At 31.3% G+C, this 15,956-nt stretch overlaps 1 protein-coding gene across 1 annotated transcript in view; it reads left to right on the plus strand.

The window, feature by feature from the left end:
- Positions 1-415: 415 nt before the first annotated feature.
- Positions 416-15,956, plus strand: part of LOC108912631 (endoplasmic reticulum metallopeptidase 1) — a 24,980-nt gene continuing 9,439 nt past the window's right edge. The window contains exons 1-8 of the mRNA XM_018717925.1: positions 416-885; positions 939-1,272; positions 4,297-4,674; positions 10,265-10,564; positions 10,623-10,840; positions 11,985-12,162; positions 12,386-12,570; positions 12,625-12,777. Coding sequence (XP_018573441.1) covers positions 685-885; positions 939-1,272; positions 4,297-4,674; positions 10,265-10,564; positions 10,623-10,840; positions 11,985-12,162; positions 12,386-12,570; positions 12,625-12,777 — 1,947 coding nt within the window. The 5' untranslated portion in view covers positions 416-684. The remainder of the gene's footprint in view (positions 886-938; positions 1,273-4,296; positions 4,675-10,264; positions 10,565-10,622; positions 10,841-11,984; positions 12,163-12,385; positions 12,571-12,624; positions 12,778-15,956) is intronic.

Genomic DNA, 15,956 nt, shown 5'->3' on the forward strand with positions numbered 1-15,956 from the left:
CATAAACATGACACTACCCCCGGGGTTTACACAGACGAGCCGGCGAAGCAAGAAGAGCGCCAGAAGAAAGGGCCCTAGCCGGCGGGGCCCAGCCAGGACAAAAGGAGGTCCCACAAAGCGCCTACACCGGCCGCATTTGCGGTCGGGGTAGACGACGGATGGGGCCCACCTACGAAGGCTGTCCAGGCCTACACGAGATGAGGCAGGATAAAGAGGGATAATCCCCCTCGATCCCAAATCATTGAGGCCAATTTCTAGCCATAGAATAATGGCGCGGCGGTCAAGGACGTCACAAGTACCAATGTTTGTAAATACACATTATGTCAACACTATCGAATGTAAATAAAGGCGTCCCCTTTATTTATTAGTCTGAGGTACAAACCACAAAACATTTGCGAACGGTGCGAACCAAAACGAAGCCGTGGTTGATTATTTATATTTATTAACCTATAAAAAACAAAACCAATAATATTCATCAAGTATCAAGTTGAATGTTCTTGGATTGGACCATTGCATGAGTGTATAGTTTATTGCAGTATAGTGAGAGATTTAAGTTTTTTTTTTATTTACGTTATGCTGCGAAATATAATCTATATTTAGTTTGGACCGTTGTATTAAAGGGATTGATGTGCCGATTTAAATTGTTTTGTTGAAGTTCCCAGTAGTTTTTTTTCTGTTTTTAAAATGCGTAACAGGTATGAGTTAGGGGCAACTGAGGATAATTTTGATGATGAGTTGAGTGAAGACACAAGATCCAGAAGAAATAGTATATATAGTGTTCCATTTTATATAGGAATTGGCATACTAATATTTCTTTTACTACTATATGGGTCTATATTTTTAATTGATAATACACTTCCAACTCCACTAACTGTTGCTGATGAGGTAAATATATAACTTTAAAATACTCGTTTATAAATGACTTATTTATTCTGCAGAAAATATATCCAGACGCCTTTATAGCTGAGAGAGCTATTCATGATCTCCAAGTATTGACAAATATTGGGCCACGCATTACTGGTGGCTATGAGAATGAAGTGTTAGCTGTAGAATTTCTTAAAGGAGAAATAAATGTTATTATACAACAGGCCAATCATCATCAATATATTGAGCTGGACTTGCAAGTTGTTAGTGGATCCTACAATTTAGGATTATTGCTAGTAAATTCATATGCGAATGTGCAGAATGTGGTTGTAAAGTTGCATGGTAAAAATAATGCAACTAACAGTATTCTTATTAATTCACATTTTGATTCGGTACCAACGAGTCCTGGTAAGTACCTATTTTAATTATATCATAAACCTACCTATTCATCACAATTCAGATATGTTATTTTTGTTATTGATTTTGGTATACATATATAATTTTCTATTGTAATTACCTATATAATTTTTTTTTGTTGTCATTCAGTACTGTTATAGATTACTTTAATGAGTTTTATAAAATACTTATTATGCTATAAAGATAAACCAATAATAAGTACATATTTGTTCAGTGTTCCCATTTGTGACGTTAAGCTATTTCAATTATCGTTAAATATAGAATATTATTTATATTTTATAATCCCAGTAGTGGCTACAGTTACACTTTTTTTTATTTGTTGACACATATGCTAATACAATTTTTCATGTAAACTCCAGTGACTTATCGACTGTTATACAAAGTGTAACCTAAGTACGTTAAAATATTTAAGTGGGGCAATCCTCAGTTAATTCTAAGAAAAAAAGTTTATATAAACCTTTGTCCGGAAATGCTTTGTTTCTGAGATATAGGGTGTTGAAATTAAAATTAAACAGAATCATTATTACAACAGCTGCTGAAAGTGGCAACCTCCGTCTTTATTACAAGCTTCTCGCCAAAGAATCCCGTACCCGTTGGAAAATACCAGGAAAATAAAATAAATTAATAATAAATAAAATTCTCAACAACTTCATTTAACACCTAATAGCTATTTTACATTGAGAATTTATTGATCAATTAATTCATAATGTCGCTTCATCAAGAAATTGGACAAGTGTAATGCACCAAATCTGCTGTCAAATAACTTCATCAATTTATTCATCAAGTTCTTGACAAATTAGAGCATGTTCTAAGTTTCGTCAATTTCTTCGTGAAGTTCGGAAGTACCAACCTAATAGCTTTCCACCCTCAGATCAGTAATGAGGTTATGTTATTGTAATATGTTTAATAATTGTGTGGTGTCGTACTAGTTTTGCATTGTTTTTACTGATTTGTTACTTACAAACACTAACATTTATATAATATGTGTCAAAACGGTACCGATGTTGTATCACTACAATTATGAGTGGAAAGGTGACATTTTTGAAATTTATTTGCTTCTTTGATTCGTTGGTAGAACTGATTCATGCGTCATGCGACTTGATAAAGTCTGTAGCAATGTAAAACCACTCTGTTTACCAATAAATTCGTGACTTAATTCATGAAGAACTTCGTCAATTTATTCATCAATAAATTGTCAATGTAAAATGGCTATAAGGGACTCAGCAAATTGCATTTTTACAGAAATTTGCAAATTTCTCGAAAACGGTGGCTTCTAACGTTATTAAGGAACTGTACTATTTTACTTAAAAAAGGTGTAGGAATATGGTTTCTTCATAAAAAATCATAGTGAAAGTTTTCTGTCATAAAAGTTATGACAAATTAAAATTAATAAAGATAGCGTTCATAGCACCCCCTAAGTGCTGCACAAAAATTAATATCAAATTATGATTTCTCACCTCAAAAAACCCCCAGTTACACAAATTTTGCAAAACATTTTCGTAGAAGTTAAGAAAATCGCAAATAAAATTTTAATTTCAACACCCTGTATCTCAGAAACGAAGCATTTCTGGACAAAAGTTTATATAATTTTTTTTTCTTAGAATATACTCGGGAATACCCTACTTAAATATTTTAATGTACTTAGGTTACACCCTGATCCAGGGCCGGACTGGCTTCACAACAAAGGCGCAAACCTTGACTGTTTGAGGGCGCAATTTTTAAGGGCAACCTTACCTCCTCGTCGTACAATATATTTTTCAAGCCTTATTTTGATCACTGCAAGTAAAATTAAAATGTTTTGTTACAAATAAATTATTGAATAAAAATAAAATATTAATTGTTGTTTACTGTTGTCAATAAATAACAAACCGCTGCTAACTGATTTGACAATACTATTCTTTCTTGAAACCATTTAACGATTTAAAAAAAACTTTATAAAAATTACATTAGGGTTATTACGTGCAATTATTTATTTCTGCATATAATTGTATCGTTTATACTCACGTACTTTTTGCATTCTTTTCATGCGATGTCTCAAAAACAAATGTGTATGGTTTTAACCAAATTTTGCAGTTTTATTTATGCATGTCCAACTTAGATCTTCATTGCATTTATTGAAGACCTAATTAAAATTGTTTTATTGAGAAAATCTTTTAGAAATAATAGGTAACTAATAAGTAGAAACCGTGTGCAAAATTTTATCTAAATCGATCCACCTGATCTCGAAAAATTAATAAGAAATGGGTATAGAATTCCGACTGAATTTTCAATTTCTTTAAGATTAGCAAAACGCTATGAATGAATCGCAGTGCGAAGCACCGTGGCGCAATAGTTATTTCATTTTAAGGCTTAATCTTAATTTTTGTTTTTGAATGTTAATTTTTTGAAATTTTTTTTTACATTTATTGTTTCATATGAACTTTTTTATATTTCAATACTTAAAAATAAACAACCTAGAAACAGACTTATAGTAGCTAATATGAATTTTATCTTCATGTTTTCTGAGATTTCTTTCTCAAGAAAAATTGTATATATCTACAACTTTAGTTCAACTTCTAGACTTTTCAAAAAACTAGTGAATAAATACACAAGATATATTGATCTTAAGTGTTTGGAAAAAAATAATATATGCCTAATTCAGCAGCTAGATGACACTGATTTAAGATGTAAGCAATCGAAAATTATACATTAAATAACTGCGTATAATTAAGTAAGATGTGATCAGTTTATCGGATTTTTTTAAAAATGTAGGTGCCTATGGGAAAAGGCGTATTAGCCCAGTCCGGGCCTGCCCTGTTATGGAAATTCATTCTAACTGAAGATCTGTATAATATAAAGCATGTATCAATTTTTAGAAAAAGTCCAACTGTAGTCGCCACAAGTCACTAAAAAACTAAAATTTTTGGTTAAGTATATCTCGAAAATTAAAAAATGTGTCGAAAATCTGTTTTTACATTAAAAATTATGTGCACTTTGTGCAAATCTAGGATTTCTTACAAAACATACAATTTTTAGGAGGAAGCGATGATGGGATCAACGTTGTTACAATGCTAGAAATATTTCGTAAATTATCTAGATCACCAGAGCGTCCTACACATAATATAATATTTCTCTTTAATGGAGCAGAAGAAACTCCATTGCAAGCTGCCCATGGATTTATAACAAAACACAAATGGGCAGAAGAATGCAAGGTAGTTGTTAATTTGGAGGCTTGTGGGGCAGGCGGAAAGATAATATTATTTCAGTCTGGGCCAGAAACTCCATGGATAATGAAATATTACTACAAGGTGCCACATCCATATGGTCAGGCAGCTGGAGAAGAACTATTTCAGAGTGGTGTAATTCCATCTGATACAGATTTTCGCATTTTTAGAGATTTCGGGGGACTTGTAGGTAAGTTAAATGTTTAGTCATTGACTCAAAGTTATGCGAAAAGTAACAGCTTTTTAAATTTTAAACAATATTAACATGCAAGTCACAAAAAGCTTATGAAAATTTAACAAGCAGTATATGTGAAACCTTTCCTATGAAGTGTTAGATGTTCAAAAACATGATAAGTAAAGAACAAATGAAGTGTACATTTTTCATTAAATATCCTAGAAACGTACATATTTGGGTTTTATAACTATTTCACAATCGGAAATCTTAAGCCTCCTATAATATCTTTTAGGTGCCAATTTTTGAAAAATTGTGTTAGTATTTCTTTTATTTCCAAAATTTAATGTTAATCTTGATGTTATCCTACACCTCTCCAAATGCTCCTTTACGAAATTCTATAAATAATTTTTTTTTTTTCAGTTAGTATTTTATTTTTTATCAGCACAAATTTCTGACATGATCAGATTTTCCACTAAATACGATAAATCTATATGTACCTGAAGTTCCGAACGTTCGTTTGAACGAAAATGAAAACTCGTAATATCACGTTTAATCGTACTTAAAATGATTTTACCACCTAAATTTTGGCTTTTGTAGACGAAAACAACACTTCCCCATCATCGGAAGTCACCCCCCATATTAACCACCCTTAAAACTTCGTTACATGTATTTTAGAAAATTAGCCCCGTACCACCCTATATTTGACATAGGTTGTTGACATTACTTTTATATTGATTTTTAAAAAACATTCGGATCTTTTGTCACTATTAGAAGACATCCTGTCAACAACCCTTAAAACCGTCATAACTTATATCTCCAATCAAGCTTAAAAAGCCACGTTAAATTTGATTTAAAAAGTTTACGTTTCATTTATAGCCATTTACAAAAACTATTGCCGCCCTTTGTTGCCACCGGAAACTACCCTGTCACTATGAACTACACTTGGAAAGGTCAAGTATTCTATTCCAAATATCAAGCCTACTATCACATTATATCTGCCCTAAAATTTTAAGATAACATCTCTATTTATTTATAAATACTATTTCTGCCCTTCGTTGACATCAGAACCCACCCCGTCAACTACCCTTAAACTGATAATATCTTATATCCCCTGTATAAGGCTGAAAGCCATAATAAATTTTTAGTAAACCGTTAAAATTATATTTATATTGACTTATGACAAGTGTTAATACCCTTTGTTGCCACCGGAATCCACCCCATCAACAACCCTTAATTCAGATAGTTTATTATTTCCTTGATGTCAAGCTAAAAGCCATAATGGATTTTAAGTAAATTGTTAAAATTATATTTATATTGACTTATGACAACTATTAATACCCTTTGTTGCCACCGGAATCCACCCCGTCAACAACCCTTATATCAGTTGTGTATTGTATCTTCGGTATTACGCTTAAAGCCACAATGGATTTTAAGTAAATTGTTAAAATTATATTTATATTGACTTATAACAACTATTAATACCCTTTGTTGCTACCGGAATCCACCCCGTCAACAACCCTTAAATCAGTTGTGTCTTATATCTCCGTTATCAAGCTAAAAGCCATAATGGATTTTAAGTAAATTGTTAAAATTATATTTATATTGACTTATAACAACTTTTAATACACTTTGTTGCCACCGGAGTCCACCCCGTTACCAACCCTTAAACCAGTTGTTTATTATTTCCCCGATATCAAGCTTAAAACCATAATAGATTTTAAGTAAATTGTTAAAATTATATTTATATTGACTTATGACAAGTGTGAATACCCTTTGTTGCCACCGGAATCCACCCCATCAACAACCCTTAATTCAGTTGTTTATTATTTCCCCGTTATCAAGCTTAAAGCCATAATAGATTTTAAGTAAATTGATAAAATTATATCTATATTGACTTATGACAACTATTAATATACTTTGTTGCCACCGGAATCCACCCCGTCAACAACCCTTAAATCAGTTGTTTATTATTTCCCCGATATCAAGCAAAAAGCCATAATGGATTTTAAGTAAATTGTTAAAATTATATTTATATTGACTTATAACAACTATTAATATACTTTGTTGCCACCGGAATCCACCCCATTAACAACACTTAAATCAGTTGTTTATTATTTCCCCGATATCAAGCTAAAAGCCATAATCGATTTTAAGTAAATTGTTAAAATTATATTTATATTGACTTATAACAACAATTAATACCCTTTGTTGCTACCGGAATCCACCCCATCAACAACCCTTAAATCAGTTGTGTCTTATATCTCCGATATCAAACAAAAAGCCATAATGGATTTTAAGTAATTTGTTAAAATTATATTTATATTGACTTATAACAACTATTAATATACTTTGTTGCCACCGGAGTCCACCCCGTTACCAACCCTTAAACCAGTTGTTTATTATTTCCCCAATATCAAGCTTAAAACCATAATAGATTTTAAGTAAATTGTTAAAATTATATTTATATTGACTTATGACAAGTGTTGATACCCTTTGTTGCCACCGGAATCCACCCCATCAACAACCCTTAACTCAGTTGTTTATTATTTCCCCGTTATCAAGCTTAAAGCCATAATAGATTTTAAGTAAATTTTTAAAATAATATTTATATTGACTTATGACAACTGTTAATACCCTTTGTTGCCACCGGAATCCATCCTATCAACCACCCTTAAATCAACTGTGCATTATATATGTTGTATAGTTATTATAAGGCAGTATAAGTTAACAATTCACTTAAAATCTGTTATGGCTTTAAGCTTGATATTGTGTACGTAATACACAACTGATGTAGGGGTAGTTGACGGGGTGAATTCCGGTGGTAGCAAAGAGTATCAATAGTTGTTATAAGTCAACATAAATATAATTTTAACAATATACTTAAAATCCATTATGGCTTTAAGCTTGATACCGGGGAAATAATAAACACCCGATTTAAGGGTTGTTGACGGGGTGGATTCTGGTGGCAACAAAGTGTATCAATAATTGTTATAAGTCAATATAAATATAATTTTAACAATTTACTTAAAATCCATTATGGCTTTAAGCTTGATACCGGGGAAATAATAAACAGCTGATTTAAGGGTTGCTGACGGGGTGGATTCCGGTGGCAACAAAGTGTATCGATAGTTGTTATAAGTCAATATAAATATAATTTTAACAATTTACTTAAAATCTATTATGGCTTTAAACTTGATAACGGGGAAGTAATAAACAACTGATTTAAGGGTTGTTGATGGGGTGGATTCCAGTGGCAACAAAGGGTATTAATAGTTGTCATAAGTCAATATAAATATAATTTTAACAATTTACTTAAAATCTATTATGGCTTTAAGCTTGATAACGGGGAAATAATAAACAACTGATTTAAGGGTTGTTGATGGGGTGGATTCCGGTGGCAACAATTGGTATTAATAGTTGTTGAAAGTCAATACAAATATAATTTTATCAATTTACTTGAAATTTATTATGGCTTTCAGCCTTATACAGGGGATATAAGATATTACCTGTTTAAGGGTAGTTGACGGGGTGGGTTCTGATGGCAACGAAGGGCAGTAATAGTATTTATAAATCAATATAGATGTTATCGTAAAATTTTAAGACAGATTTAATGTGATAGCAGGCTTGATATTTGGAATAGAGTACTTGACCTTTCCAAGGGTAGTTCATAGTGATAGGGTAGTTTCCGGTGGCAACAAAGGGCGGCAATAGGTTTTGTAAATGAATATAAATGAAACGTAAACTTTTTAAATCAAATTTAACGTGGCTTTTTAAGCTTGATTGGAGATATAAGTAATGACAGTTTTAAGGGTTGTTGACAGGGTGTCTTCCGATAGTGACAAGAGGTCCGAATGTTTCTTAAAAATCAGTATAAAAGTAATGTTAACAACCTATGTCAAATATAGGGTGGTACGGGGCTAATTTTCTAAAATACATGTAACTAAGTTTTAAGGGTGGATAATATGGGGGGTGGCTTCCGATGACGGGGGAGCATTGTTTTCGTTTACAGAAGTCAGAATTTAGTTGGTAAAATCATTTTAAGTACGATTAAACGTGATATTACGGGTTTTCATTTTCGTTCAAACGAACGTTCGGAACTTCAGGTACATAAATCTATGAATGTCTATGTTCTTAATTCATTTCGGTGATTGTGAATGTCCTAGACATAGTTCGAAAACCTCAGTAAGGAGTAAAGACGAACAGCATGCAAGAACAGTTAACAAATCTGTTCTTACTCGTAGACAATCTTGAACGGTCATGATCGGCTGATTCCACAATAAAAATTAAACATGTTTGTTAACTTAAGAAGAAGCAAAATGAATAATGTCCAAGAATTTAGAGTTTAATTTTTACAGATTTTGTAATTCATATTACGGATTTCTACAGTTTTTTTTCACATGGATCCACAGATATGTGTACCAATGATTTACACTTCTAATAGCTGTTTTACATTGACAATTTATAGATGAATAAATTGACGAAGTTCTTCATGAATTAATTCACGAATTTATTGGTAAACAATGTGGTTTTACACTGCTACAGACTTTGTCAAGTTTTTTGACGCATCAGTTCTACCAACAAATCAAAGAAGCAAATAAATTTCAAAAATGTCTCCTTTCCACTCATAATTGTAGTGATACAACAGCGGTACTGTTTTGACACATATTATATAAATATTAGTGTTTGTAAGTAACAAATCAGTAAAAACAATGCAAAACTAGTACGATGCCACACAAATATTCACATATTCCAATAACATAACTTCATTACTGATCTGAGGGTGGAAATCTGTTGGGTTGGTACTTCCGAACTTCATGAAGAAATTGACGAAAATTAGAACATGCTCTAATTCGTCAAGAACTTGATGAATAAATTCATGAAGTTATTTGACAGCAGATTTGGTGCATTACACTTGTCCAATTTCTTGATGAAGCGACTTCATGAATTAATTGATCAATAAATTGTCAATGTAAAACAGCTATTGCTAATTCATCATTTAATAATTGGAGAAAAATATTGTAGACTAAACCAGACCAGAGGATGTAGAAAAATGTTTAATAAAAAAAAATTAATAAATTGTGGAAGGCTTAGGATTTTCATTTTGAGGAATATAAGTTTCCAAGGATATGTATTCTTAAGACCTATTTGGTAAAAAAATTAAAAAAATATATTAAAAATATAAATATGTTTGTTTTTTACTTGTGTTAATGTGTATAAAGACAAGCTTTGTACAGGCTGCCTAGTTTTCCATGATACCATTGTTTCTAAACTACAAAGTTTACTAGCTAAAGTCTCATAACTATTTTCACATTGTGTTCAATATAATATCAGACAAACATTTCTATACATCAACAAAATTTCTTATTATAATTAAATATCGTTCATATTCTTGTAGTTTTGGAAATATGATCAGTATTTGAGTTGAAAATATGTAGTTTTACTAAACCCTTTTGTTAGAGATTTTTGCCATATTTTGTCTACTAATATGGGTTTAATTATTAAGTAACAACACAAGGTTATTTATTGAAATCCAAGTGATGAAAAAAAAAAAAACTAGTTTTATTTTCACCATTTGGTAGATTATAATAAACTACCATAATTGTAGGTGTAGATATGGCGTTCTATAAAAATGGTTACAGGTACCATACTAAATTTGATGATTTCAAGAATATCCCTCTTGGATCTTATCAACATGTAGGTGACAATGCATTGTCACTAGTGCAGAATCTTGCAAATGCCCCTGAGGTATCAGATCCAGTTCCAACATATGGAAAAATTGTATATTTTGACATATTGGGACTGTTCATGGTATCATATACAACATTAGTAGCAGCTATACTTAACTCGATAACTGTTATTATATCATTGTCAGTGTTTTTCTACAGTATTATGGATTTTAAACTGAGTAAGTTATTAGTGGACATAGTTAATGTCAATGAAAATGTTTATTATTTTTTTTTCAGGTTTAACCAAAGGTACTTTTAAATATTTAGGTATAACATTTGCATCGATTTTAGGAAGTTGGGTAATAGCTGGAGCAGCTGTATTATCTATAGCATACTTATTAGATTTGGCAAATAGTACAATGAGTTGGTATGCAAATCCTTGGATTGTTTTGGGGCTATATGTGGTACCAGCTGTAGGATTTTCTGGTTGTTTATTGTTTCTTATAAATCATGAGGTAATCTGCAGAAAAAACAATGATTTGGCATTATCATTACTTTATTTTCCATTCATAAGGGTTGTGTGTTGCTTCCCAACCAGTTAACATGTCCTGATATTTACGTAGGGTAAAGATAATGTAAACATAATACTGCATAAAAAACTGTTCACCAACAATACTGCTATAAACAACTAATAACCAGTGGTGGCCTTAGGGGGTGACGAGCAGGGCAATCACCCGGGGCCTCACGCAACAACCCGAGTAAAAAAAGTTTATATTTAAAACTTTATCTTACCTTAGCTATTAGTTATAGAGATATATGACAATAAAATAAAGTTGGTTAATTCATAGTAAATACATTAATACTTAATAAGTAGTAATAGTCTAAATAAATCTAAATAAATCTAAATAAAATTTTTCATTTAGATTTATTAAATGATCGATATCAAAATCAATTAATTTATCAGTGGATAATAATATTTTTTGTAATGATTGTAAAATATAATTGAAAAATATGTTTGAATCTTGTACCTTATTATTGTTTTTAAAAATTTGTTGTCTTTATATTTTTTGTTAACTTTTAAAAATCTTTTAATATAATATTTGAAGACCCAAAATTTATAACTTTTGCATTTCTTTTAAATTATCAGAAATATCTACATTTGATTTACGTACATTTCACAAAGAACAAGGGCCTCGTAAAGATCTGCTGCCCGGAGCCTCGCAATGGTTAAGGCCGCCACTTACTATTACTGACAATCTCTTTCTGATTAACCGACAACAGTTTAACATCTCAAATGCCGAAAACAATTTTTAGAGGAAGCACAGTTTGGGCAACAGTAAAAACGGAAAATGAATCAATTTAATTTGTTTCATTTTGATAAATGACAAATGGGATTATGTCGATAGACTAGTTACATTTAATTAAGAATCACAAAAAGATATCCTATTTCTGCATAAAGTAAGGTGATGATAAATTATTATTTGACTTAAAAACAAACAGTTTTAACAGTTGCTGTAATTTCTTTCAATTTGTATGTTTTGATTTTGATAACTTCTTTATTTAATTTGCTCTATACTATTGCTCTTATGGCACATATGCTATGGACATGCTGTAGATTTTTGATAAATCTTAGTGGTATATTTCTGTTTTGTATTTCAGAATTTATCATTAAATATAAGAACACAGATCCAGGCTCACATGATAAGACTGATATGGACAATAATTTTGTTAATAGGGACTATCCTCAATATTCGTAGTGTGTATGCCCTGTTGATACCAGTTTTTTTCAATTCCCTCGGCTTTATTATTATACATGGCTTCAGGTGGCAACACACAGGTAAGGGCAAACTATATATAAACTAGTATATTCTTTCAAATTGTAATTCGTGTTATTCATAAAATATCATTGAACCTGTATTGGTAACATATCAATAATGTGTAATTCTTACAATGTACTAAAAATATTTAAGTACTTAAAATCAAATACATCTTGCAAAAGACAGTGAGATTGAAGTTATTAATATTAGCAATAGCTAAACTAAAATTTACTTATGTTTTAGTTCGAAAATGGCAACTTGTATACTTAATAAGTCTGATAATTCCCAGCATTTCACTAATGTACCAAATGTTGATTACCTTTTCACTGTTTATCCCATTGACTGGAAGAATAGGGCCCAATAAAAATCCTGATGCCATTATTGGAGTTGTGACTCTTTTCTTTACGATATTAATAATATCTCCATATGTAAGTACAAAAATCGCAATAATAAAAATGATCTATCTTTATATTACTTTTCAGGTAGCCTTAATCACCCTACTTCGGAATTCTAAGTATTTCTTTGCATTTTTAGGTATAGTTTTTGCAGTATTTCTGATAATAATTTTTACTCCTCTAGGATTTCCTTATAGAGGTGGTAATAATGCTCCAGCTCCTCAGAGACATTGGCTCGTAGTAAGTAACCATTTTTTTTATAGAATGTTGATTTGACTTTATAGTTCTTTAATAAATCTATTTAGAAAGTAACAATAAGTTTTAAAGGGTAATTTTTAGATACAAATAAATATACCATGATTCATCATATTTTTTCTGCACATTTGTATCTCATGAAGAGATTTTGAGATTGTTTTTATTTTTATAAGTTAATATAAGTAACTAATATTTATCTACAGAAATTGAACTCTTCTTGCCCAAAAGGAGGGTAATGTTTTTTACAAAATAAACAATAGCACTCGCATAAACAAAATAAGTACAGTATAATCTCTATAATCCGGCACTTCACTACAGCGACACGTCCAGTAATCCGGCGTTATTTTTTCCGCGTTTGTTTACTATTCTTGAAGAATACAGTTTATACAGTTATAGTTTAGTTGAAAGATTATTTTACAGAAACAAAAACATTACAATATACATATATATGCATACACAAATGTAATATGTATGTATCTATGTATCAATCTCTTTGTTAATAAACAATTAAAAGTAAAGTTTTTTTAATTTTATACTGTTTACATATACATTTTCCATTAATCCGAATTTTCCAGTACTCCGGCACTCTTATGTTTTTAATGGTGCCGGATTAGTGAGATTGTACTGTATATTTAAATCTATAAGAAACTACTATAGAAATAGGTACATAGGTATGTACTATGATACTTGAAAACAATGTTCCTAGGAGTCCTAGGATCCAAGTTAATCAAATACTATTTGTAAATAGCCACTTTTCTTGCCTTTTTTCTGCAAACTTATTTATTCATAGCTGATCACGATTTTAAATTATTAAGATTTTCTGTTTCTATGGACAGTACTGATAAGTCTGATGGTCAGTCTTGTCCCATAGAAGTTCTAAGATGATTTTTAATCAATTTAATCTTAGAAAAGCTTCTTTCAGCTGTTGCTGTTGTAACTGGAAGGGTCAAAATTAGGAAACATGCTGTTATTGTCTCCGGAAAATTGAAGGCAAGGCATTGAATTTTTTCAGCAATAATTCTGTGAGTTCCTTAATGGAATGGATTTTCTGAATTTCAGATTTCAAACAGGTTTTCAAAGCAATTTTTATTTTTTATTTTTATTTTAAAAATTACAACATCCAACAGTTTACACTAATGACAGGATGAGGTAACAATGAAAATACACTAAATCACAGCAAATAAAATAGCACACAAACAAGAACTAACCTAAAAACACTTTTTTAATACCGGCAATGGTTGTATTAAATATATCAAGCTGGCTACTTATTAAATTGTATTTAGTACAATACTGAAATAACGGAGACTTGCTCAAAACATTAGTTCGAGGGACAGGAAGATGGAACGTAGCAACAGAGCTTAACGAGAACCTCGGAATGTTTAACCCTAACTTTTGCAAAATGTTAGAATCATCAGTTTCATTGTTCAATAGTTTAAACAAGAAAATAATTGAATAGCATTGCCTACGAACATTTAAACTTTTAAAACAGTGTCTCTGAAGCAAAAAGTCATGAGGTATATCAATCTCAGGGTAGATGCCATCAGATTTGAAAGACAACAGTTTCAGGAAACGTCTTTGAACAACTTCCATCTTGACAGATTGTGTCTGATAATACGAATTCCATACTACAGAGGCATACTCTAACTTTGTCCTTACATACGCGTAATATAGGATTTTTAATGTTCCAGGATTAGCAAAGTCCCTACTATATCGAGCTATAAAACCATACATACGATTAGACTTGGCAACTATGTTATCTATATGCACATTGAAGGATAGACGCTTGTCAAATATTACACCTAAATCAGATACAGTTTCTGGTCTCTGAATGACGATATCGTTTACCCTGTAATCATAACTGATTAGGTCTTTTTTGAGGGAATAGGACATTACATTACATTTTACGACATTGATCTCAAGATGATTTAAACTGCACCATTCTACAACACATTTTAAGTTATTATATAACCAAACAGTCAGCCTCAGATTGGATCTCACAATAAATTTTCAGGTCATCTGCTTAAAGAAGGCATTGCACATCTAATATACTAACAATATCATTTATAAAAATATTAAACAATAAAGGGCCCAAGTTGCTTCCCTGAGGCACTCCAGATGAAGCTACGTATTCAGTAGATTTAAAACCATTGAACATGACATACTGTTTTCTATCCATCAGATACGAAGTCAACAGGTTGAATAAGTTTAACGACAAACCACACGATAATAATTGCCTCAACAGCATGCCATGATCAAGTCTGTCAAATGCCTTCAACATGTCAGTATATACGACATCGACCTGAGACTGTTTGTCTAAGATTTTGGAGATGGAATTGTGTAACATTAACTAAATTGGTGGTAGTAGCACGGCCTTTCATAAACCCATCCTGATGTTTAGTCAACGTTCTGCTGACATGATGATATAACCGATTGTGTAGAAGAATTTCAAAAACTTTGCAAAAATTAGAAATAATTGATATAGGTCTGAAATTCATAATATTGGACTTATCACCCATTTTATAGATAGGACAGATCTTAGATAATTTCCATATATCAGGAATTTTAGCCGTTTTTAGACATATATTTATAAAAACACCTAAAGGACGAGCAAGAACATATGCACAATCACGCAACAAGAATGCTGGAATATTGTCAGGACCAGTTGTCAATTTAGGTTTTATTTGCATCAATGCACGCCTTACCTCAGTCTCACTGAAACTATTGATATTTAAAACTGCTGAGTTGTTTGTTACAATATCATTAACATTAAAATTAGTTGATGGCAAATATGATTTAGCAAAGAAATCAGCAAACGCATTCATTATTTCTTGCGGTTTAGTGAGCTGAGTATTATTATAATGCATATTGCTAGACACATTTGATACTGATGTTTTATTGTTGATAAAAGCCCAGAATTTGGAAGGATTATTTTTTATGTTTGCCTCCGCTGACAAAACGTAGTTCCGGTATGCTGCATTAACATCAGTTTTAACTTGTTTCCTCAAGTCTTTAAACTCATTAAATGCTGCAACATCATTGAATCTTTTATACCTTTTGAGTAGTTTATATTTACGCTTAATAGATTTAATTATGTTTAAGTTAAACCAGGGAGGAAATTTGTTTCTTGTATTTCGGCTATATTTGGGAACACATTGATCTATAAC

The sequence above is a fragment of the Anoplophora glabripennis genome, unplaced genomic scaffold (genome assembly GCF_000390285.2).
Source record: "Anoplophora glabripennis isolate ALB-LARVAE unplaced genomic scaffold, Agla_2.0 scaffold650, whole genome shotgun sequence".
NCBI classification, from domain to species: Eukaryota; Metazoa; Arthropoda; class Insecta; order Coleoptera; family Cerambycidae; genus Anoplophora; species Anoplophora glabripennis.